This window comes from Coregonus clupeaformis, chromosome 7 (genome assembly GCF_020615455.1).
Source record: "Coregonus clupeaformis isolate EN_2021a chromosome 7, ASM2061545v1, whole genome shotgun sequence".
Lineage (NCBI taxonomy): Eukaryota > Metazoa > Chordata > Actinopteri > Salmoniformes > Salmonidae > Coregonus > Coregonus clupeaformis.
In genome coordinates, this window is record NC_059198.1 from 75,530,188 (window position 1) to 75,555,820 (window position 25,633).

The 25,633-nt window shown below is 44.2% G+C and overlaps 2 protein-coding genes and 1 pseudogene across 3 annotated transcripts; 2 read left to right on the forward strand and 1 right to left on the reverse strand.

Moving 5' to 3' along the window:
• Positions 1 to 312: 312 nt before the first annotated feature.
• msl2b (MSL complex subunit 2b) lies at positions 313 to 5,962 on the reverse strand. Its single transcript, XM_041880138.2, has 3 exons — positions 4,505 to 5,962; positions 1,501 to 2,852; positions 313 to 1,402 (listed from the first exon to the last, which is right to left on the reverse strand). Exons 1-3 carry the CDS (start codon positions 4,644 to 4,646, stop codon positions 1,100 to 1,102), a joined length of 1,797 nt encoding a protein of 598 aa, XP_041736072.1. The 5' UTR covers positions 4,647 to 5,962; the 3' UTR covers positions 313 to 1,099.
• Positions 5,963 to 19,710: 13,748 nt separating this feature from the next.
• On the forward strand, positions 19,711 to 21,579 carry LOC121570475 (annotated as a pseudogene).
• Positions 21,580 to 22,471: 892 nt separating this feature from the next.
• Positions 22,472 to 24,331, forward strand: LOC121570474 (eotaxin-like). Of its 2 annotated transcripts, none has more exons than XM_045221701.1 (4): positions 22,472 to 22,765; positions 23,663 to 23,783; positions 23,874 to 23,944; positions 24,048 to 24,331. In XM_045221701.1, the coding sequence occupies exons 1-4, from the start codon at positions 22,684 to 22,686 to the stop codon at positions 24,083 to 24,085; spliced, it is 312 nt and encodes a 103-aa protein (XP_045077636.1). In that variant the 5' UTR covers positions 22,472 to 22,683; the 3' UTR covers positions 24,086 to 24,331. The 2 variants fall into 2 exon arrangements, with proteins under 2 accessions (XP_045077636.1, XP_045077637.1); XM_045221702.1 differs by having other exon boundaries at positions 23,874 to 23,925.
• The last annotated feature ends 1,302 nt before the right edge of the window (positions 24,332 to 25,633 follow it).

Genomic DNA, 25,633 nt, shown 5'->3' on the forward strand with positions numbered 1-25,633 from the left:
GGTCATGTATAGTAGTAAGCATTCAGTACCAGTCTATAACAACAAAACAGACATTACATCAAGAATCTCATGCCCCCTACTGGTAACAAGCTTAGGAGCTTCTGCTGCCTACCTGTGGGCAGTGCAGATATTACTGACTACAAGTGGTCATACTAAAGACTGCAGGTGAGCTGACTCCACAGGACACCGAGGGTGTAGGAATGTGGTTTGTATGGTAAGTCATGTGAAGTAATTTGCGTAATGTGAATTATGATTATTTCATTGGACTTTAGTCTGATATGATTTCAGTTTGTCAAAAAGAGACAACACAACTTAAGGTTTTGATTTTCTTTTTTGTGGAAATATGTTACACGTATAATACAGGTTTTTAATGCCCGAGGGAAACAAAACGACAGTTGGAGACAGCAGAAACTAGCACTAATAGGACAGAGACATCATTTAGACAGAACCGCCCACACAGGATTTGATAGGCTGACAGCTGGAGTGGGTGTGGCCCACCGCTACCTAGGTTAGGTGACATCCAATAAATACTGCAAATGTTTGTTAATGTAACTTATAAAATATATCATAAAACATCCTCTTAAATGGAATTTGATAAGTTCTGTGTACAAAAACAAAAGTTCATAAATTACAGTCAGTCTACTGATGTCGGTCTGTGGCTGGGTCCTGCCAACAGGCCTGTCAAAAGGCACCCTATCCCCGATCTAGTGTACTGAGGCCCTGGCCAAAAGAAGTGCACTATCTAGGGTATAGGGTGCTATTTGGGACATTCAATTATCTTTGAACCACCCCTCCCTCTGACACACAGAGTAATGAGCCCATCGCAGGCCAACACATCACTGATAGTACAAAACAAAACTTCTAACCCTCACAAAATAAAAATCTCTGACCATACAGTAACGATATCCCTCTTCCATCCATCTCTATCATCAGTATGTAAGACCAAAAGCACGTCCCAGGCGCTGTATGGAGAGTGTGTATGTGTCTTGAGTCACACTCCCTCTCCCGCCTGTCACAGTAGCTGCCTTATCCTCAACCCTGCCCCTCCAGGCCCCTCTGCACAGCCCACTGGTCAATAATATCCAAGGAGGGCGGGTCTTCAACAGTCGAACCTCATGTCCAGCGAATCATCAAACCCCCTGTCCTCATGTCCTGCCCCTACCCCGGACAGGAAGGACACCCCCGTCGCTCCCGTTGCCGTGGTGATGAGCTGGTTGCCGTGCTGGGTGTTGCTGGTTGCCGGGCTACGCAGGGCTGCAGCTGTGATGGAGGTGAGGTTGATGCCGAGCGTGAGCCGCGTCTGTTCTAGAGCCTTCTCTGGAACCGCAAACGCCTCCAGCTTCTTCTCCCCGTTTGCCATGTAGGAGTTCTGGCAGCCACGGCAGATACAGTCCAGACATGCCTTGGAGGAATATTAATATTATTTACAATCAGTGAACTACATGGGGATAGGGGAACACTGATCTCAGACCAAGCCATTGTAAATCTATAGTAACTCACCTTGCGGTTGGAGTAGCAGGGGCAGCGCTGCCCTCTGCAGGTGAGAACAGAGGGGTTCTGAGTGGCTCTTCCACACTTACAGCCCTTCTTCTCCACCGGCTTCTTGTACAGGGGCTTGGATGGGCTGGGTGGGTGAGAGAGAGGGTGAGCATGGCCGTGGGGGGGAAGGCGGTCACGGGGCTGGGCGCGGGGTTTGGGGACTCCCTGCCTGGCCTTGGTGTAGGCCTTCTTAGGGCACCCGTGGTGCTCCAGACTCTTCTTCAGGCCTTTGGACGACACCAGCATTGTCTTGCCCACCTTGGGAGGCCCTCCGTTGGGCACGGGCGCCAGGTGAGGCGGGGTGATGGCGGAGGGGAGTTTGGGCTCCCGTTTGACAGTGGCGGCTGGGTTTGGGAGGTGAGGGGGGTTGGTGGCACCCAGGGGTGGGCCTCTGAGGATGGTGGCGATGGGGAGGGGCTGCACCTTCTCACTGTCGCTTTCAGAGCGTGAACGCTTGCGGTGGCAGTGAGGGGGTAGGCGGGGGAGAGCAGGGGTGGGCTGGCGGGGAGGCAGCGGAAGTCTAGGGATGTTCTCTGGGGGGAGGGAGGGGGTGAGGCAAGGGGAGTCAGGGGTAGGAGGGCAGTAAGATCCGTTGTGGGGGGGTACAAAGGGATTGTCTGACTGGGGGTCAAGTGGTTCAGGGTTGGGTTCTGGCTCCAAGGTCCTAAGAACCTCATCCACGCTCAACAACGGACCTCCGCCATGTTTATTAAGCTCCTCCCCAAATGTGCCAATGTCACAAAGTCCCGCCTCCCCACTACCTACCACGCCAACACACGCAAGTAGCTCCTCCCCCAAGCTCTCCTGCTTCAGAACACCTCCCCCTGTAGCTAAGGTAATAGGTGGTGGCACGTCCTGATTGGCCAGGCCATTACAGTCATGCAGCCCATTAACCCCGCCCACAGGGCTAAGCCCCTCCTCCTGGCTCTCCTCTGCAGGCGGAGCCTCATTAGGTCTGAGGTCAGACGTTGAGGGGGCCGTCGGCGGCGACTGGCTCGCCAAATCCGTAGTGTCCTCCCCTTCCTGCTCGCTTTCGACCAATGACAGGCCCTCATTAAGAATGGCGAGGAGGTCGGGCGAATCACTGGCTGCGCTAGCAATGTGCGGGGCGAGAGGTGATTGGGCGATGTAGAGGCAGAGCTTCCTGTAGCAGTGGACCAATAAGGAGAGCTGTCTGTTCTCCTGGAAGCGGGAGTAGTCTTTACACCAGGAACAGGACGGCTTAAGCAGCATCCTCTGGCCCTTACAGCCCCGACACACATAGTGCTGGCACTGGGAGTTAGTGGGCGCTATGGGGTCCTGCAGTAGATTACCTGGAGAGAAGAGAATCATTTTCAGTCATTTATGGTAAGACAAACAACATTTATTTATCCTTTATTCAACTGGGTGAGAACCACTGAGATAGAAATCACTCCAACGGCAGAATTATAATTGTCCATACAACATAACACAATAAATCACAAACAGGAGCCATAATTATTATTAATAACGAGTCGATGACATGAAGCTTAGCGGTGGACTGATGATAGAGTACTACGGAGGTGGGCTATATATATAGAAGTGATTCATTCAATTGCTGTTCCGCTCTGAATATTCAACTAATGCAGTGAGCACAACACAAAAGCAACAGCATATCAATTAAGTCAACGACATTGGTTTTAAATAAACCACTTTGTCATATAAATAGTAGAACATGGTCCAGGTAGGAAGTGAAGAGGGTTCATATTATGTTAAATGCTTATTTCAACCGTTTATAAACGGTTATATTCAAAGAGGCAGCTCAACACTGATTGCCTCTGCAAGGCTTGATGACCGCTGTGCTTTGAGAGCAGCTTCCTTAGCAACGGTCGTCGTTAGGGATGGCAGCTGAGAGAGCGGGCTCGCGCTGCAGATGGATGGATGAAGGGAGTTCCATTTAGAAACGACAACAAAAACGCCTTAGATATAGACCATGTAGGATGCATGCTCTACCCGTCACACAAACACTAAAGTGGCTGCAGTTCCGACTTCAGTCATATAATCGAAATTGAAAACGATTAATTAAAATGCCAAATGGAACTGCCTACCCACATATAACAAAGCACGTGTACTACTATGCATCTGTCAAATTAAACATTGTGTGTGAAGGCTGGAGGTATATTTCACTTTATTTTTAAACAGAGTAAAAACGTCACCCCATTGAATTAACCTCTTTTATACTCATTAATCATTTGTAACAGTGACGGGGAAGGATATATGTGTGATTAGGCAACAGTTCCCTAAAAAGAAAAGAACAGGATGACAAACCAGTAGTATTCTTCACTGAGCTCTGGCGGCTGCTCGGCTCAGCTTTCTTCCTGCTCAGGAAGGGGCTCGGCTCGAAATGCATTTTTAAAGACTGCGCACGCACCATCTCACAACACAAACATGCCCCCCACGGACAGTCACGAGGGCATCACAGAACAATGGACGTTGAATGAATTAATAAATATCTGACAAACACTCCCTTCTGTTCTGGATGTGCAAATACATGCACCTGTCCGACAGTGATTTAGTTACGTATGGGGTGGAGCAGGGAGGTTAGCTAGCTGGATGTGGTTAACGTTAATGCTATGACGTTAGCTATGATGAATGGGGAAATGTTGCTAACCAGTGCAGTAACTCATGCAAGTTTGATTTTATTCAAGCGATCCGGTCAAATTAGCCAGTCTAAGACTGGATCAGTGTGAAGCTATGGAATACATTGAAATGGATCGTAGGGAGACGCGCAGTAGCTAGCCTAGTTAGTTTAAGTAGACAGATCCACGCCATCCGCTAACTAGTTGCTCCGACATCCAATGGGAATGGGGGTGTGTCACAATGACTGGTGTACCATTTGTGTGTACCATTGCGGGAGACACAGCTAGGCTAGTTAGGTATAGCAGCTAGCTGGATAACTACATGGGTACCGCTTCCCTTAAAATAATAATAATACCGATGCACTTACCACACACGAGGCAGGACAGCGACTGGCGGAAGAAGGGGAGCAGCTTGTAGAGCTCCGCCAGGGCCCGGGGGTCGCGAGGATCGCACTGCAGCACAGAACGACACGCAGACACGTACAGAGTGGTGGCATTCACCGGGTTCATCTCAACAGCCAAGGGACGGAAACATCCAGTCCGAGAAAAAAAGAAAAACACAAACGAACAAACACACAGTTCCTCCGGCGAAAGTCCCGTGGCTCCCGTTAAAAGGGGAAGCGCCTCGCAACTCCCTTCCCGTCCGTTCTATTATTGCCCAAAGGAGGATGGGAGCTGTGTGGAGGGCATAGATGGGCGATGTAGCTAGCTAACTACTAACGGTGCTAACTAGCTAACCTAACTTAGCTTTATCGCCAAAATAGTGCTGGTAAGATAGTCTATACACCAAATAGGTAAATGTATGTGTGATACAGCTAGCAGGTAAGTTAGCTGCAAATCACAGTTACAAACACACAGGTATGAAGTCTATGTTCGTGGTAGTACGGGTAGAACATTACTGTATTCATAATCACAACCAATCCATCTTTAGCGTTTTCCTCTTTTCCACGGCACGAAATATGCCCAAATGATCATCATGGCATAAAAATAAAACTGTAAATCCCATTAAGTGCATACATAAAAATAAATCTCGAGCAAATTAATTTATCAAAGCCCGTTCACTTGTCTTTCACACAATCCGTTGGCCGAGCAACACTCGCTGGTTGAGATATAATTCAACAACAATACAGTCACTGGTGTGGTGGCGCTCTTTCTCCAACTCCGGCCTCCAATTATCCACTGTTAGGCACCTTCGTACCAAATTCAAACAGAGCTGCTTTGCTAACGTTAATAGTAAAATCGTATTATTTTATTCTCCCGCATTCCTTCCTTAATCGCATCTTCCTCAGATTTTTAGCTTAAGTCGGCTCCTCTCCTCCTGGCCTGCATATTCGTGGCACGTAGGCAGTGATAGTCAGCAAGCAGCACGCTGATTCTGTTGTTGTCCGCGGTTCATGGCGGCTACGCTGCGAAAACAAAACAGGCCGCCTTGGCCCCCACTAGCGCACTGAGCTAAAGCCAGTTAGCGCAGGATAACTAACAAGAGGGGGCAAACTGGAAGAGGTAGTGGAGAATGGAAAGAGAGTATGGAAATATTTGTTGAAGTAGTCAAATAAACGCCGGAGTATATTTACGCCGGCCGCGCGAGCTTGCACCGGCGGCACCAGGATATCAGGAACAAAAATAGGCCGCTTTTCTTCTTTTTGGAATTAGTCCCTCGTTTTTACCTCCTCTCCGGTTGGGTATGAGCAGAAAAGCAGTCGGTGCGACAAAGTTCTCTGTTGGCGTTCGAAGAAGAATAACACTCGTGTATTATTGGAGTAAGATTGTTACAGGTTTGTGTAGCCTGCTGCTATCGCCAGGCGCGGAGGTTATTCTCCCCTCCCTTTTCCTCCCCACAGTCAATCAAACAGAGGGGCGCTGTTTCTCACATCTCGCGAGAATACAATTCTTCTTCGTTGGGTTTTTCGGCACCCTAGACACTTTCTTCACAGAGTTTCTAAACCCAGAAGTGCAACATCGCGAGACTTCCGGGAACGCTTGCGAAACAGACCAAACAAGACCAGGCCGAGGTTTGAGAAGTCAATGAGAGAAGTTAAAAAGTATTCCTTAGTTGTTCACTTTCTCGAAATCTAAAGGCGCAACCTAGATTCAAGACAATGTCTTAAGTAGTTGAACTTCTTATTACTCCAACCTCGTGAAAGTGACAAACTGACACGTTTTCATTTTCGTCAAAAACAACTTTATATTGAAGGAGTACCTTTGATTTGACGGCTTGCACATGCGCAGTTCGGCGCGAGAGACCGTTGAACCCGATGACGTGTTTCTACGCATGAGCTTAGCTAGCCAACATCGCCATGACATCGCCTACAAGTGTGATCTGGGAGTTTTACTGGAGAAGCAGTTTCTGCCTAGCTTCATACTATACTGTCTTTGCTTTCTTCTTCTTCTCTGGTATTGTGGCGGTCCGCAAACAAGACAAAAATAAAATAAATAAAAAAAACCATCCCACTCCTTCAGTCATACTCCAAATCACATCCCTACACAGGCTCAGGGGTCTGTGAGGACTGAACATTCCTCGACAGGATTCCTTGTAAAGCCTCTGCTGTAATGTCTCTCCCTGAGTCTCAAAAAACTTGTATGGCAACGAAACAGTTCATTCAGCCTCATTTACTGCCTTAAAAAAAACATAGCTGATATGGCTGACTTGCTTAAACAAATGTGTTTTTTTACTGACAATTGAGATGTACAAACTATGGCATAATGGGACAACGAGCGGATAAGAGGCAATCCGTAATTTCAATTAAGATATTAATGAGCGAGCTAGGATGGACGTAGTCAATAAAACTATTTGTTCAGCACATTTTAAATGTACAGCAACAGAATTCAGAACATGGGCCGTTCTTACAGTATTCTCCCAGTACACCAAGTCAGAACCGTAGGATAAATAAAGGGGGCATATAAGCAGACAATGAAAGCACTTACAATATTCAAGGATGACATTTCTCTAAAACAGGCTATAGGCTATGTGTGCACCACCAACAGCTAACAGCTTACTACACAACCTACACTTAGTATTACTTTCTTACCTACAGTATACATATCTCCCTGGCATATTACATAGTTTATGCAGCAGCATACAATACATTTTTGTCCTCACCTTGTTGTGCTGTGCTCACTTGACAGGAAGGTGATGTGGCAGTCCTTCGTGGGCAAATTTTGTCATCAAACTTTGTCATCAAAGTCTGGCATTCTCTGGATTTATGGGGCTTTCAAGACAATTGGGAGCTCGGAAAAAAACAAGGTTGAATCATGATGTCAGTGATCTTCAGGTCGGAGCTCTAGAAAGAGACCCGAGTTCTCAACTTGGAATTCCCTATTTTCCCAGTCAAAGTTCATTTTTTTCAGAGTTCCCAGTTGTGTTGAACTCACTGAAGTCTGAGATTTCCCAGTTCCGAGTTTCCAGTTGTTGTGAATGCGGCAGTAGTCATTTTGGATTGACAGCATGCCCAATGTGGAATGTTTATCCTTTTAAGCTTGGAAAAGAGACAGATACTTTTTATCTATAATTTCTCTTCAAAATGTCTCTTTATATGACAAGGATTGAAAAGGATTTGCCAGTAGATTGTCGACTTGATTCATGATGATGACTGCTAGCTTGCTAGCTAAGATTTTGAAAGTATGATGTTGCCATGATCAGTCCAGTCAAAACTACGGTAGATATAACGTTATTTGACGCCATTTTATCTGTCGCCAATGACCTTGAGCCTTCTAGGATGGGCACTTCTAATGTAACTCTATTCCAGCACCCAAGGGGCTTGAATTTTTTAGCTCTTCCCGTAGATTTTGCAGTGACGTAGTGTCCCAATGACTGACAGAACACTGAGCCAATCACGGCGCAACTAGAGAACATTACCAGCCCCTACGCTCCGTATTTTCCACTGGCTGCCCCACCACCACAGAAAGCACTGAGCTAGGCTGAAACACCTGCATTTTGGAGTTGCCTTACTCAAGAAAGCAAAAAAGAGACCATGTTGTATGCAGCTTCATTAACTGAATTATTTATTTATTTTTTACATTGTTTGCAAACTCATATGTGACACGTATTAATGCCAAAATAACATGCAAAACAGGCAAAAAAACAACAACATATCATGGTCAAAAGTTTTGAGAATGACACAAGTATTGGTCTTCACAAAGTTCGCTGCTTCAGTGTTATGAAATAGTTTTGTCAGATGTTACTATGTTATACTGAAGTATAATTACAATCATTCCATAAGTGTCAAAGGCTTTTATTGACAATTACATTAAGTTTATGCAAAGAGTCAATATTTGGAGTGTTGACCCTTCTTTTTCAAGACCTCTGCAATCCGCCCTGGCATGCTGTCAATTAACTTCTGGGCCACATCCTGACTGATGGCAGCCCATTCTTGCATAATCAATGCTTGGAGTTTGTCTGAATTTGTGGGTTTTTGTTTGTCCACCCGCCTCTTGAGGATCGACCACAAGTTCTCAATGGGATTAAGGTCTGGGGAGTTTCCTGGCTTTGACTCAAAATGTCGATGTTTTGTTCCCCGAGCCACTTAGTTATCACTTTTGCCTCATGGCAAGGTGCTCCATCATGCTGGAAAAGGCATTGGTCGTCACTAAACTGTTCTTGGATGGTTGGGAGAAGTTGCTCTCAGAGGATGTGTTGGTACCATTCTTTATTCATGGCTGTGTTCTTAGGCAAAATTGTGAGTGAGGCCACTCCCTTGGCTGAGAAGCAACCCCACACATGAATGGTCTCAGGATGCTTTACTGTTGGCATGACACAGGACTGATGATAGCGCTCACCTTGTCTTCTCCGGACAAGGTGTTTTCCAGATGCCCCAAACAATCGGAAAGGGGATTCATCAGAGAAAATGACTTTACCCCAGTCCTCAGCAGTCCAATCCCTGTACCTTTTGCAGAATATCAGTCTGTCCCTGATGTTTTTCCTGGAGAGAAGTGACTTCTTTGCTGTCCTTCTTGACACCAGGCCATCCTCCAAAAGTCTTCGCCTCACTGTGCATGCAGATGCACTCGCATCTGCCTGCTGCCATTCCTGAGCAAGCTCTGCATGGGTGGTGCCCCGATCCCGCAACTGAATCAACCTTAGGAGACGGTCCTGGCGCTTGCTGGACTTTCTTGGGCGCCCTGATGCCTTCTTCACAACAATTGAACCTCTCTCCTTGAAGTTCTTGATGATCCGATAAATGGTTGATTTAGGTGCAATCTTACTAGAAGCAATATCCTTGCCTGTGAAGCCCTTTTTGTGCAAAGCAATGATGATGGCACGTGTTTCCTTGCAGGTAACCATGGTTAACAGAGGAAGAACAATGCTTTCATGCACCACCCTCCTTTTAAAGCTTCCAGTCTGTTATTCTAACTCAATCAGCATGACAGAGTGATCTCCAGCCTTGTCCTCGTCAACACTCTCACCTGTGTTAACGAGAGAATCACTGACATGATGTCAGCTGGTCCTTTTGTGGCAGGGCTGAAATTCAGTGGAAATGTTTTTTTGGGATTAAGTTAATTTTCATGGCAAAGAGGGACTTTGCAATTAATTGCAATTCATCTGATCACTCTTCATGACATTCTGGACTATATGCAAATTGCCATCATCAAAACTGAGGCAGCAGACTTTGTGAATATTAGTATTTGTGTCATTCTCAAAACTTTGGACCATGACTGTACAGTACCAGTCAAAAGTTTGGAGACACCTACTCATTCAAGGGTTTTTCTTTATTTTTACTATTTTCTACATTGTAGAATAATAGTGAAGACGTCAAAACTATGAAATAACACATATGGAATCATGTAGTAGCCAAAAAAGTGTTAAACAAATCAAAATATATTTGAGATTTGAGATTCTTCAAATAGCCACCCTTTGCCTTGATGACAGCTTTGCACACTCTTGGTATTCTCTCAACCAGCTTCACCTGGAATGTTTTTCCAACAGTCTTGAAGGAGTTCCCACATATGCTGAGCACTTGTTGGCTGCTTCTCCTTCACTCTGCCGTCCAACTCATCCCAAACCATCTCAATTGGGTTGAGGTTGGTGGATTGTGGAGGCCAGGTCATCTGATGCAGCACTCCATCACTCTCCTTCTTGGTCAAATAGCCCTTACACAGCCTGGAGGTGTGTTGGGTCATTGTCCTGTTGAAAAATAAATGATAGTCCCACTAAGCCCAAACCAGATGGGATGGCGTATCGCTGCAGAATGCTGTGGTAGCCGTGCTGGTTAAGTGTGCCTTGAATTCTAAATAAATCCCAGATAGTGTCACCAGCGAAGCACCCCTACACCATTACACCTCCTCCTCCATGCTTTACGGTGGGAACTACACATGCGGAGATCATCCGTTCACTCACACCGCGTCTCACAAAGACACATCGGATTGAACCAAAAATCTCAAATTTGGACTCCAGACCAAAGGACACATTTCCACTGTCCTAATGTCCATTGCTTGTGTTTCTTGGCCCAAGCAGGTCTCTTCTTCTTATTGGTGTCCTTCAGTAGTGGTTTCTTAGCAGCAATTCGACCATGAAGGCCTGATTTACACAGTCCTCTCTGAACAGTTGATGTTGAGATGTGTCTGTGACTTGAACTCTGTGAAGCGTTTATTTGGGCTGCAATTTCTGAGGCTGGTAACTCTAATGAACTTATCCTCTGCAGCAGAGGTAACTCTGGCTCTTCCATTCCTGTGGCGGTCCTCATGAGAGCCAGTTTCATCATAGCGCTTGATGGTTTTTGCAACTGCACTTGAAGAAACATTAAAAGTTCTTGAAATGTTTTGTCTGACCTTCATGTCTTAAAGTAATGATGGACTGTCGTTTCTCTTTGCTTATTTTAGCTGTTCTTGCCATAATATGGACTTGGTCTTTTACCAAATAGGGCTATCTTCTGTATACCCCCCCTACCTTGTCACAACACAACTGGCTCAAATGCATTAAGAAGGAAAGAAATTCCACAAATTCACTTTTAAGAAGGCATACCTGTTAATTGAAATGCATTCCTGGTGACTCCCTCATGAAGTTGGTTGAGAGAATGCCAAGCGTTTGCAAAGCTGTCATCAAGGTAAAGGGTGGCAATCTGAAGAATCTCAAATCTCAAATATATTTTGATTTGTTTAACACTTTTTTGGTTACTACATGATTCCATATGTGTTATTTCATAGTTTTGATGTCCTCACTATTATTCTACAATGTAAAAATAGTACAAATAAAGAAAAACCCTTGAATGAGTATGTGTGTCCAAACTTTTGACTGGTAGTGTATATATATTTTTGCTCTGCCCCACCTGCCCTGAATGACAGGTTTTCACTGGACACGTCCAAATAGTTTACATTTATCACACTGCATGGATTTGGGCATGCAGGCTCTTACAGGGTATCTCACATAACCCAAATATACAGTACATACGAAGGAAGAGACTCTTCTTCAAATAACAAAATAATGGATAGAGTGGGCTTCTTTACACCATCCACCATATGGGTCAGTCGGCGTGCACCAACCACTGCATCTATTTTTTCAGTTACATCCCTTGCACTCACTTCTAGCACCACTCCAGAGATAACCGCCTTGATAGGTGCCCTGCTACGCAGATCCACACACACAACACATTCCAATCCGATATTTTTTTCAGTTGCAAAGCACGCTCTTTTTGTTCCTCGGACACACAAAAAACCAAATAAGCTAAAATCTCTGACACCCAAAAACGTCTCTGCTACTGCTACTACCAATTCAATCTTCTAAGATTTCCTTTCCATCTGTGCGGTACAAATAATGACCATTTCAATAATGATGAAGAAGCCAACCTTACTACAGCACAAACTGTTGAGGTCTGTACTGGCCTACTACTCACAGGGATCCTCTCAGGCCCCCTCAGACTTGGCCCACCATCCTCTACTTTCCTCCCTGTCTAAGCATGACACCTTCTGCACTGCTCTCACCCTGGAAACTTCAACCTATCTCTCTCGCACAGGACATGTCTGATCCCCAGCAACATGGCCACCCCCACAATTGAAACACTCTACTTTTTCCACCGTAACTACACACTCCTTTGTCCCATGCTCTCCTGCACACTTCTCACACCTCGGAATCGCCCTCCTACATACTGCTGCAACATGACCATAAACTTGGTACCTGAAACACCGTAGTGGGTTCGAAACAAAACCTCTCAGAGGATAACTTATATAGCCTACCCTATCATGACTTTATCTGGCAAACACTCTGCATCAAAACTCAGAAGGACAGACAGGGTCTTCTCAGTCTCGCGCTCGCCCCCGGGTCTGCATCGCACCAAATGTTGGGCATCACAGACACCGGGGATCCTCAACTTCAGTCAATCCACCTCAACACTCAAGCTCTCTGCTCCGGAGAGCAAAGCAGGACGCAGCTCTCGTCCCGAATCGCGAAATGCGTAGCGCCCTCTCCCTCTGGGCAGCACACACACAAAAAATAATCACAAGTCAACTTCTGGATAGTTTGACCGAATTGACAATACTCAACTCATTCTTCACCCAGCCTGAAACCACAAACAGATCGGCCAAAAGGCATGGATCCACTTTCTCTACAAATCGTACTCCCATTGGGCCAGAGTCATCTTGGGCATTTTCCTGATCATTGGGGTGAGGCTCGGAAGCCTTCACCTCACCTGTCAGCGCAGGTTCTTCCTCTTCACTTCTGTCAGGTTCAATTTCTGAGAGTTCACTATCCGTCGACTGCTCAGGGTTTTCAGGAGCGTAACATGTCATTATCGCTCCTGTACTTGACTGAAAGGAGAAAGTACTCGGCTTGTATTTCACAGACGTCGGTTTGGGTTTGAATTTCGCGCCCTTCTTTCAGCCTCGCATCATCTCGCCATACGCCATCTTCCCCTTCAACATCAAGAATACAATTTAAGTGTTCTCGCTCTCTCTCAATTTAATTCAATTCAAAGGGCTTTATTGGCATGGGAAACATATGTTTACATTGCCAAAGCAAGTGAAATAGATAATAAACAAAAGTGAAATAAACAATCAAAAATAAACAGTAAACATTACACTCACAAGTTTCAAAGGAATAGAGACATTTCAAATGTCATATTATGGCTATGTACAGTTTTATAATGATGGGCAATTAGTTAAAGTGCAAAAGGGAAAAAAAACATAAATATGGGTTATATTTACAATGGTGTTTGTTCTTCACTGGTTGCCCTTTTCTTGTGGCAACAGGTGAAAAATCTTGCTGCTGTGATTGCACACTGTGTTATTTCACCCAATAGATATGGGAGTTTATCCAAATTGGATTTGTTTTCGAATTCTTTGTGGGTCTGTGTAATCTGAGGGAAGTATGTGTCTCTAATATGGTCATACATTTGGCAGGAAGTTAGGAAGTGCAGCTCAGTTTCCACCTCATTTTGTGGGCAGTGTTCACATAGCCTGTCTTCTCTTGAGAGCCAGGTCTGCCTACGGCGGCCTTTCTCAATAGCAAGGCTATGCTCTCTCTCTCTCTCTCTCTCTCTCTCTCTCTCTCTCTCTCTCTCTCTCTCTCTCTCTCTCTCTCTCTCTCTCTCTCTCTCTCTCTCTCTCTCTCTCTCTCTCTCTCTCTCTCTCTCTATCTTTCACACACACACTTTCCTGAATCATCTCCTTATACAATTACCTTCTCTCTACAGATCAGTAACTGTTAACACATTTATATTTTATGCAAATTCAGTAATTTAGTATTTGCTCATATGGTGGTAAATAAATACTGAGCGAGAAACCTCATAGAACTTTGAGACGTTTCCAAGAATGCATGACGGACATTACAACCTACATAGTGTAGACTAGCATATTCGCTGATCATAGGAAAAAAAGGGTGCCTAGTTGTAACTGACACAAAAATAGCCATATTTGGCCATTCTTACTCCACAGTCCTGTGTGTGTGTCTGTGTCTGTGTGTGTTTGTGATTGTAAAGGGGCTTTCCTCTGTCACTGTCTGTGTGTGTTTGTGATTGTAAAGGGGCTTTCCTCTGTCACTGTCTGTGTGTGTTTGTGATTGTAAAGGGGCTTTCCTCTGTCACTGTCTGTGTGTGTTTGTGATTGTAAAGGGGCTTTCCTCTGTCACTGTCTGTGTGTGTTTGTGATTGTAAAGGGGCTTTCCTCTGTCACTGTCTGTGTGTGTTTGTGTGCCTGCGTGTGTGTGTTTAGCAGTATGAGTATATGGAGCTATTGTTATAATGGTAAGTCCTATGAATAACCCCGTGGTCAGTCTAATATGGACCTCTGTGTGGTTATTAGTTGGAGTGGGTGTGAGCTGGGACTGGGAGGGATGAGTAACTGAGATTCCCCTCTCTATACCTCCACCCATATGATTCTCAGCCTTGCCTAACAACCTAATAAGAACTCCATAAACATATTTGACGCAAATATGATAGGCCTATCCAACTATAAAATCAAATCAAATATTTGGGTATTTGCCCCGGGGTCCACATTCGTTCTTCACTGAGGTCCGGAGGGTTGTGTTGTATAGAAATGTGTTGTATTTCCTCTGCGTAAAAATTTGTCCACTATCGCTATCCATCATTTTTGGAATTTTCACCCTGACTGTCTACCTTTAATTTCAGAGATTATTAGCGAGCTGGACACAGTCAAGGAACTGTATAAAGGTAGGACCATTATCATTTCTACACAGTTTGGATTTGGTTATAGTCATTTGAAAGTATCCTAAGTTTGTCCGTCCCCCCGTCCCACCGTCCCCCCGTGCCCCCGCCCCCCCCGTAAAATAAATATATACACTGAGTGTACAAAACATTAGGACCACCTGCTCTTTCCATGACATAGACTGACCAGGTGAATCCAGGTGAAAGCTAGGATCCCTTACTGAGACAGGTTAAAGAAGGATTTTTAAGCCTTGAGACAATTGAGACATGGATTGTGTATGTGTGCCATTCGGAAGGGTGAATGGGAAAGACAAAAGATTTAGATGCCTTTGAACTGGGTATGGTAGTTGGTGCCAGGCGCACCGGTGTGAGTGTGTCAAGAACTACAATGCTGCTGGGTTTTTCACGCTCAACAGTTTCCTGTGTGTATCAAAAATGGTCCACCACCCAAATGACATCCAACTTGACACAACTGTGGGAAGCATTGGAGTCAACATGAGCCAGCATCCCTGTAGAACACTTTCGACACCTAGTAGAGTCCATGCCTTGACCAATTGAGGCTGTTCTAAGGGCAAAAGGTAGAAGGATTACTTTTATACTATTCCAGGTATTCCTTAAAGAGGTAGGGTTTCAAGTGTCTCCGAAAGGTGATCAGTGACTCCGCTGTCCTGGCGTCGTGGGGGAGCTTGTTCCACCATTGGGGTGCCAGAGCAGAGAATAGCTTTGACTGGGCTGAGCGGGAACTGTGCTTCCGTAGAGGTAGGGGGGCTAGCAGGCCAGAGGTGGATAAACGTAGTGCCCTCATTTGGGTGTAGGGTCTGATCAGAGCCTGAAGGTAAGGAGGTGCCGTTCCCCTCACAGCTCCGTAGGCAAGCACCATGGTCTTGTAGTAGATGCGAGCCTCAACTGGAAGCCAGTGGAGTGTGCGGAGGAGCGGGGTGACATGAGAGAACTTGGGAAGGTTGAACACCAGATGGGCTGCAGCGTTCTGGATAAGTTGTAGGGGTTTAATGGCACAGGCAGGGAGCCCAGCCAACAGCGAGTTGCAGTAATCCAGACGGGAGATGACAAGTAGGGCGGCAGGTAGCTTAGTGGTTAAGAGCGTTGTGCCAGTAACCGAAAGGTCTCTGGTTCTAATCCCCGAGCTGACTAGGTGAAAAATCTGTCGATGTGCCTTTGAGCAAGGCACTTAACCCTAATTGCTCCTGTAAGTCGCTCTGGATAAGAGCGTCTGCTAAATGACAAAAAAATAATAATAATAATAATTCCTGGATTAGGACCTGTGCCGCTTTCTGTGTAAAGTAGGGTCGTACTCTGCGAATGTTGTAGAGCATGAACCTGCAGGATCGGGTCACCGCTTTGATGTTAGCGGAGAACGACATGGTGTTGTCCAAGGTACTTTGCACTCTGGGAGGAGGACACAATGGAGTTGTCAACTGTGATGGCGAGATCATGGAGCAGGCAGTCCTTCCCCAACATACAGACATGAAGCAACAAACAACATCCATAGATTAACCAGCTCCACCATCCGATAACACTGTGTGTACATGTATGTGTGTGAGTGCATGCGTTTGGGTGTATGTGTGTGTCATTGACTCAAATTCGTAATAAGCCTAGTTGATTATGATTGGCCTCTATAGTTCCTGTTTTCTGATAAAAGGACCCAGACTCCCTGTCTCTACATCAGAACAAGAAGACAGCAAGAGCATTTATTAGCATCTATTAGCAAATATTAGCGAAATGTTCTAACTATATAAGCAGACTTTGCAGCGTAGCAGTTTTTAGTAGCTAGTGTTAGCGATATAGCACCCATTTGAAGATGTGTGTGTTTTTCTCTGTTAGCCATGTACTGTGTCTACTGACGCTGACCACAGTCATCCTCTCCTCTACATTGGAAGGTGAGTGTGGGTGTGGTTGTTGTGCGGGTATGGTTGTTGTGTGTGTGTGTCTGTGTCTGCGTCTGTGTGTGTGAGAGTGTGCTTATGGTATATAAACTTCAAGTTGCTCCAAACGTCAAATTTAGAAGGTAAAGGTTTGGATAGGGTTAAAAAATGACGTTTAAGCACTCATTCCGAATGGTTAAGGGTTAAGCTTTGGGTTGTGGATAGACGTCCATTGGGATTGGGTGTGCATGTTACAGTTATGTTGCAGTGTATGTTGTTAGTGTGTACTGCATGTTTCTGTGTGTGCTGATAGTGTTAAGTACTGCATGTTAAAAGTGTGTGTGTGTGTGTGTTGCAGTGCGTTCCCAGGAAATGAGACCTCTGAGTTGCTGTCTGAAAACAGTCAATAAACATCCAGCTGAACCAATCACACATTGTCTTATTCAGAAACCCAGAGGGAGGTGTAAACTCAACGCATACATGTAAGAACACACACACACACACACACACACACACACACACACACACACACACACACACACACACACACACACACACACACACACACACACACACACACACACACACACACACACACACACACACAAAATCACACACACACAGACACAGTCACAGTCACAGGCAAATACTCACATTTACCACATTTATACCTTAGACTAAACAGCCAAAAAACATTTGTTTTAGCATCTTTCTCTCTCCCTCTCTCTCATCCACCCTTTTTACCCCCTCCCCTTCTCTCTCCCCATTCTCCCCCCCTCTCTCTCTCTCTCTATCTCTCTCTCTCTTTCTCTCTCTCTCTCTCTCTCTCTCTCTCTCTCTCTCTCTCTCTCTCTCTCTCTCTCTCTCTCTCTCTCTCTCTCTCTCTCTCTCTCTCTCTCTCTCTCTCTCTCTCTCTCTCTCTCTCTCTCTCTCTCTCTCTCTCTCTCCACACAGAGAGGCATAAAGTGTTTCCAACTGATACAATTATAATCAGACCATGATTCTAGACCTTTCTGTACTTCCTCAGTTTCACCAGTGGGGGGCAGATTAAGTGCATCAACACCCAGGCCAAATGGCTCACTGCTGAGCTAAAATCACTGGAACAGGTCAGAGTCAACCCCTACTCTATACACCCTTAACCCTACACCCTAAACTCTACAACCTTCAGATGTTCCTCTCATCAGAACTGTTTTCTTTAACTGTCTACTGTGACTGAGTATTTCAAGCTCTCTTTATTTCATTATTTATTTAAACTTCATTCCGGCATTAATGTATTCTACTCATTGATATTATCTATTCATTAAGGTGTTTTGAAGGCATTTGTATCTATTTATTTCCTATTTTTTATGATGTGATAATACATTTAAAAATTATTTGTATAAAACCTTTCATTCTCTCAAAGCTCAAATTACTTTACAATTGCACAAAATCAGAAAACACAAGATCTGTTTGAGTATCTCCATAGTAACGAGATGTTGTAATGGCTGAATACGGTCAAAGGTTGTGACATTCCATCGTGTCACTGGGCTGTGGTCGTGGTGATGTCACTGCACATCCTTTCTACCAAGGAATCCCATTCCCCTGGCCCCTTCTGGCCCTTAGCCACTACTGCTAGAGGATGCTTGTCACGAATACTGCCGAGGCTGCTCCTCCTCCTTGTTCGGGCAGGCTTCGGCGTTCGTCGTCCCCGGAGTACAGCTGCCACCATTTGATGTTTTCGATGTTTGTTTGGTCATGTCTAGTTTAGTGCACCTGTTTCGTATTCTGTCCTGATTATGTCACCTATAAGTTTCCCTGTGTTATGTTTTGTAGTTGTGTGTTATTGTCCGCCTGTCGTTTTGTTGTGAGGTTCGGTACTTTGTTTATTGAGTGTTTTACGCATTTCGCGTAACAGTTCGCCTACGTTGTTTCGAGGCCATTTATTTTTGTATATTGTTCATATACTTCAGTAAAGTGGTTTTGACTTATCCGCTGTGTCCTGCGCCTGACTTCACCACCACATCCACATCAGTACCGTGACAATGCTGTTTTAGTTGAACCAGTGTTTCGGTCCAGAGACCCTCATTGGGTTATAAAAGAAGTAAATAAAGGACTGACCAAACCTGTTATGATTATATTATATTCTGAACTTTTGTTAATGAGTCAGTCAGTCAGTCAGTCAGTCAGACGATCTATTCTTCCTGTGGCCCCTCTCTTCTCAGTGTAACTGTGAGGTGCTAATAAAAGCATGATAACGGGACGCTCGTGTGTGTGTTAGATGTGGTTCCTTCCTCTTTCCCAGGGAGAGCGTGTTGAGTGTTGAGCCAGCAGGAAGGAAGCCAGGTTTATTCTGTTCCTGACCACAAACGGTTAATGGTACCAATTGGAATGGTCACCATGAGATTTACAATAATTGCACATGACATGATAAAAAACCCCATAAGATCTGAAGTGATGTATTTTTTTGTCTCTCCTATGGGCCGCGGCCTAAGAAGGCTACTGATTGGTTCATTAGTGTAATCAGGTGCATAAGTGGAGGCTGCAAACGCCGTAGCTCTCCACGTTGGCCACCCCCTGTTTTAGACTGATCTGGCAGCGTAAAACACAATGCTGTACAAAGGTAAGGGTGTGACTCTCCATGTGTCATTGGGCTGGGGTCGCCATGATGTCATCACCCTAAACCCCTCCCTAAAGTCAAATGACAAAGGAAAAAGTAGGAGCACTCAATATTGGAAACAAAAAACAAAATCACCAAATGTTCTACCTATTGTTATTTTTCTTTGTCCGACAAGCTGATGTGTTTCATTAGTAAAGCCTTAATCAGAGCACGTGTAGCTCAGTCATTAGGCTAAACCCTGTGTCGGCATTCTGATCTTCTGAACGGCATTCTGGGAAAGACCCATGTCTAAATTCTCTGGTCGGAAATACTGATGAAATTGTTTCCTGTTGGTAAATGAGCAGTGACACAGCAGAAACCCCTGTAGTCTTTCATTCACTCTGTCATTCACGCAAAAAATAGATGAGAACAGAGTAATGGCTGAACCGGAGGTGACACTTCTGCTTTTCAGGCCTTAAGTACCTTCAACCCTGGTGAAGTCGGACACTACAGACCTGACACTGAGCTGAGCAGCCTGCCAGAGAAGAGAGAGACTTGATTTATCTATTTATTTAACTTTTATTGTACCAGTTGAGTCTCTGACATTTAGGGTAAAGATGGTGACCTGTGGAACTCTGGTGAAAATCTGGAGAGCAGCCGTCGTCATAGCAGCACTGAGCTGTAGTGGGACAGGTGAGGGGAAGGGAGTTTGTGTTAGGGGGTTAGAGCTGGGTTGGGACAGGTGAGGGGAAGGGAGTTTGTGTTAGGGGGTTAGAGCTGGGTTGGGACAGGTGAGGGGAAGGGAGTGGGTGTTAGGGGGTTAGAGCTGTAGTGGGACAGGTGAGGGGAAGGGAGTGGGTGTTAGGGGGTTAGAGCTGGGTTGTAATAGAGTACATGGTTTTTGAAGTGATTGCCAGGTTAAGATGATTTGTTTGAAAATATCTTAACTCTTCCCCCTCCTCAGTAGATGGAGAAAAAATGGTGTCGTGCTGTAAGACAGTGTCCAAGAAAGAGGTGACCGATCCAATCACAGGCTACTGGACTCAGGACAATAACGCTCCCTGTGTACGGGCCGTCATGTAAGGAAAACATATTTTATATGTCTTTATTTCATTTAGGTTTATCCAGTTCAGTCTCATATGTTGTCACAAGGTGCTTTACAGTATGTGTTGGCCATGTTGTGTCAAAGCCTCCAGACATGTTGTGTCAAACCCATTCAGTTTCAGTATTAACACTGTGTTTCTCCTGCAGCTTTGAGACGGGGAAAGGTCTGTTCTGTAGTTACCATAGAGAACCCTGGGTACGACGCAAGATTCAACAGTTTGAGTAAGTTAAATACCACACATCACATACAGGGAAAGAACAAAAGAGAAAAGCAAACTGATTGTAATATTTTCCATTCTAGAATGTCCCGCAGGAGCTCAACATTTCCCTTGCTCTCCTCTCCAACCTCTCTCACCTCCACCTCCACCCCTACCACTACCTCCTTACCCTCCTCTCCAACCTCTCTCACCTCCACCTCCACCCCTACCACTACCTCCTTACCCTCCTCTCCAACCTCTCTCACCTCCACCTCCACCCCTACCACTACCTCCTTACCCTCCTCTCCAACCTCTCTCACCTCCACCTCCACCCCTACCACTACCTCCTTACCCTCCTCTCCAACCTCTCTCACCTCCACCTCCACCTCCACCCCTACCACTACCTCCTTACCCTCCTCTCCAACCTCCCTCAACTCCTTTCCTCCCTCTCTCACTTCCACCCTTACCTCCTTAACCTCCTCTCCCTCCTCCTCTCATCCCTCTCTGTCTTCCTCTCCTCCCTCTGTTTTCTCTTCTATTTTCCCTGCTTCCCCCTCTTCTCCATCCGTACCTTCCTCTCGCACCTCTCTCTCCTCCTCTCCTTCCTATCTCCTCTCCTCTCTTTTCCCTGTCTCCTCCTCTCCTCCCTCTCCTCCTCCTCCCGTCATCGGGAATCGACCAAGAATGACTCAACTCAGCAGTCAACATCCAACCAATAGAATCACTGCCAATGGCTGAAGCTCCGCTGACGTTCCACTTTTCCACTTGTAAAAAGCAGACTTCCAATGTGCATATTACATTCATATTGAATATCTTATTCATATTGATGTTGTTCATAGTCTGATTAACTAGTTATCATTTAATTCAGTTGTCATCATCATGTTCAATGGGTTATTAGAGTTATTTATGAATTATATTTAAAACCAGTATCTTATGTGTTTATTTATTCATTTATTCAAGTACTTATGGGGACTTTTAGTACCTTTTTGATATTTAGATGAATTGGTTTATAGCTGTCAATTAGTTATCAATGTTATTTAATAAATGTATTTATTTATTAAGTACTTATACATTTACTTTGTTTATTTTTTTATCAATCAATGTTATTTTAAAGGTGCAATATGCAGAAATCGCTCCGCCATTTCCTGGTTGCTAAAATTGAAATAATTTGCTTAATTTCAGTTTATGTGACAGAACAAGCAATGTATAGTGTAGAGAATCATTGTACCATCTAAACCGCTGTGAAATATATTTTCAATAACCAAAAAGATTGTATTTTCAGCTGTCTGAATCTGGTATACAAAACTCTCAAGTAAAATACTCAAAAACGAAACTTAAGAAAATGAAGCATAGAAATAGCGCTCATAGAACAGATTTACCGCTTTTAGACTTGCTTTCAATGAGAATGACAGATCTATAACTAATTTTCTATGTGAATTTGGTCAGGTCAACCATAAAGTTACATATTGCAGCTTTAAGAAATGTTTCATTTTCTGCTTATTTATTCAATAAAGTTAGTTGTAAACATCAGGAAATCTATGAAACTTTGCTGGAACTGAAATATAAAATAAAATGATGGAAATATTATTTTGGGTCGTCAGTCTGACTGTTTTGACATCATGGTGCAGACAGAAAAAGACAACATGCATTTGCAGAGTCAGCTGTTCACACCTTTTAGTGTGTGTGTGTATGTGTGTGTGTATGTGTGTGTATGTGTGTGTGTATGTGTGTGTATGTGTGTGTGTATGTGTGTGTGTGTGTGTATGTGTGTGTCCTTTCTTGATCCATCTTTCTCAGAAATACTGCTGCAGGGGTTGGGGTGGTGGTGGTTTGTCAAGTGAGGTAGGGGGTGAAATGAAGATGGAAAAGGATAGAGAGAGAGAGGGGCGGCGGTGTAAATATAACGTTACCAATACTGACCACATCGTACCATGACACAACAAGGTGGGAGTTTCGACTAGTACTATTCATGTAACCCACAGTCAGACACGAAACCCGACACTTCCACTGCCTTTTGGAAAGACTCATCGCCACCGTTACCAGACCAGTCAGTACGACCTCCGACACGTCTCCGTAGTTTAGTGCCTTGCAGAGTCTCTACCTGTCTCTGTTGGTCTGTTGAACAGTCAGTACATCAATCTGTCTGTCCGTCCGTCCATTCGTCCGTCAGCCAGTCAGTAAGTCACTCAGTCAGTCAGTATGTCAGTGTTCCAGTCCAGGACCCTCTCTCTGGCCCTCCTGATCACCATGTGTGTGTACCTCACCTCTGTGTCTGCTACCTGTGAGTACTGATTCACTGATTTATTGATTGATTAATTGGTTGATTGATGTAGTGAATGATTAAATACCACATTACATTGTATACATTCTATAACTATATATGAATATTTCATATCTAAATTGTGCTATATACACACACATTAAAATGCAGAAACTGTTACAATGTGGTTCCAGTTTCCATTGAGTTACTGTAATTGACAGGCTTTCGACAGACCTCCTATTACTCAGACCTCTCGGACCCAGAGTGGTCCACGAACCACAGTTCTCTATACCTTTAAAATACTGTTTAACAGTTTAGTTTTACATGGGGGGGAGGGGATTGTAATAACTAACAGTTTGAATATATTGCATCTTCAGTAGATTTTTATGTACCTTTAAACATGCATGTACACGCACAGGCGCAGCTTGTTTGATTTATGTAGCTCAGTTGGTAGAGCATGGCGTTTGCAACACCAGGGTTGTGGGTTCGATAAAATAATGTATGCGCTAACTGTAAGTCGCTCTGGATAAGAGCGTCTGCTAAATGACTAAAATGTAAATGTAAATGATTTCCTGGTTGCTATTCTTTTACCTCTGACACCTCTGAGATAGGCCAGGTCACATGGTTTCCTGTCAGCGTCTCATAACTAAAAACACACAATGTTTATGGTTAGTTTAGAGATCAGAGGCTGCATTTACACAGGCAGCCCATTCTCATCTTTTTCCCACTAATTGGTCTTTTGACCAATCACATCAGATCTCTTTCACATCAGATATTTTCAGAGCTGATCTGATTGGTCAAAATACCAATTAGTAAAAAAAATAGATCAGAATTGGGCTACCTGTCTAAATCTTTTATTTCTGTCTTTCTCTGTCACTTCCTTTCTCTGTCACTTCCTTTCTTCCCTTTCTCTATCAGACCGTCGGCCAACTAAGGTGACCACAAATTGCTGCACAAGTGTGTCTAAAACTGACATAAAATTTCGACTGAAAGGATACCACATCCAAAACGCCATGGCACCGTGTGTGGATGCTATCGTGTAAGTATCGAACACACACACACACACACACGCACACACGTACACACACGTTGATACATTAGTAGTAATATTCTCTGTGTTTTGTTTCAGCTTCTACTCAGTGAAAGGCGGGAAGATCTGCTCTGATCCCAAAGCACCCTGGGTAAACAGCAGAAAGCAATGTAGGGAGCTAACTTTCACGCACACACACACACACACACACACACACACACACACACACACACACACACACACACACAGTCTTATCTCTCTGTCTCTCTCTAGATTTGAATGTGATGAAAAAGCAAAGAAGACATGTTTGACCATGACTGGAACCCTCTCTCCTGTAAACACACCTCCTCACCATCCAGTGGATCCTCCTCCCATCATCCTCTATCTGCATACTTCATTTTGTCTGACTGGTCCTTAAGACTATTAAGTTGTGTTTTAAATTGATTGAATTTCATTTAAATACAGTGTGTTACAGTCTGTTGTTGTGCTAATGTTGTTCATACATGTGGTTACACTGATCTAAGACAGAGACAAAATTGCCACTGGGGAACATACACCCCCCCCAATATTCAGAACAGGTCAATTCGTCCCCCCCAATAATTACTTTAAAATCAAACAAAAATTATTTTCATTTTTGTGGGGGTTGGGGCCCACTGGAGGTCATATGAACACGTCATAAGCAATGGCAAAATGTGTAGAATTGCAGGGAATTTGCTTTAAAGTAACTGTCCAGTGTTTCCAGATTTCTATTAAATATTACCTATAATTAGTTACAATATGAGTGAAATGGTTTTCCTTCCAATTTTTTAAAATTAAGTATGTTAAAAGGCAGCTTTTATGGTGTGGGCGTACCCCAACAACAGAATGGTGTGGGCATATACTGGTCATTCAAAATATTCATGCGAGTAGACCGCTGATTGGCCAGCTCATCCTCCTCAGGAGGATGACATCATCCTCTATGAAGAAATACCAAGCATTTTTTAAACGGTCTGTTTGAGATACAAGTTTGAGGTGGGGTTTTTGAAGGGTTTTTGATCAAATGTCTGCTTTGGCCACAAATACGAGAAACGAAGAGTCAACAACATTATTTGGGTATGAGTTAACATAATATGAACTTTTGAAAGTAAGATTTTCACTGGACAGTTACTTTAAAACTGCAACACTTCCACTTCTCTTTCCACTTATACTGTGTTTTCAAAATACCCCTCAAGAGAGGCATAAGAAGTCATGTCAAACTGTGTAGAATTGCACAACAATTTCGCCCTGATCTAAGAACACTGGACAGCATACAGTAGGGTTCTGAAGTGACATACAGTCGTGGTCAAAAGTTTTGAGAATGACACAAATATTAATTTTCACAAAGTCTGCTGCCTCAGTTTTTATGATGGCAATTTGCATATACTCCAGAATGTTATGAAGAGTGATCATATTAATGAATTAATTAATTGCAAAATCCCTCTTTGCCATGAAAATGAACTTAATCCCCCAAAAACATTTCCACTGCATTTCAGCCCTGCCACAAAAGGACCAGCTGACATCATGTCAGTGATTCTCTCGTTAACACAGGTGAGAGTGTTGACGAGGACAAGGCTGGAGATCACTCTGTCATGCTGATTGAGTAAGAATAACAGACTGGAAGCTTTAAAAAGAGGGTGGTGATTGAAATCTTTGTTCTTCCTCTGTTAACCATGGTTACCTGCAAGGAAACACGTGCCATCATCATTGCTTTGCACTAAAAGGGCTTCACAGGAAAGGATATTGCTGCTAGTAAGATTGCACCTAAATCAACAATTTATCGGATCGGATCAATTGTTGTGAAGAAGGCTTCAGGGCGCCCAAGAAAGTCCAGCAAGCACCAG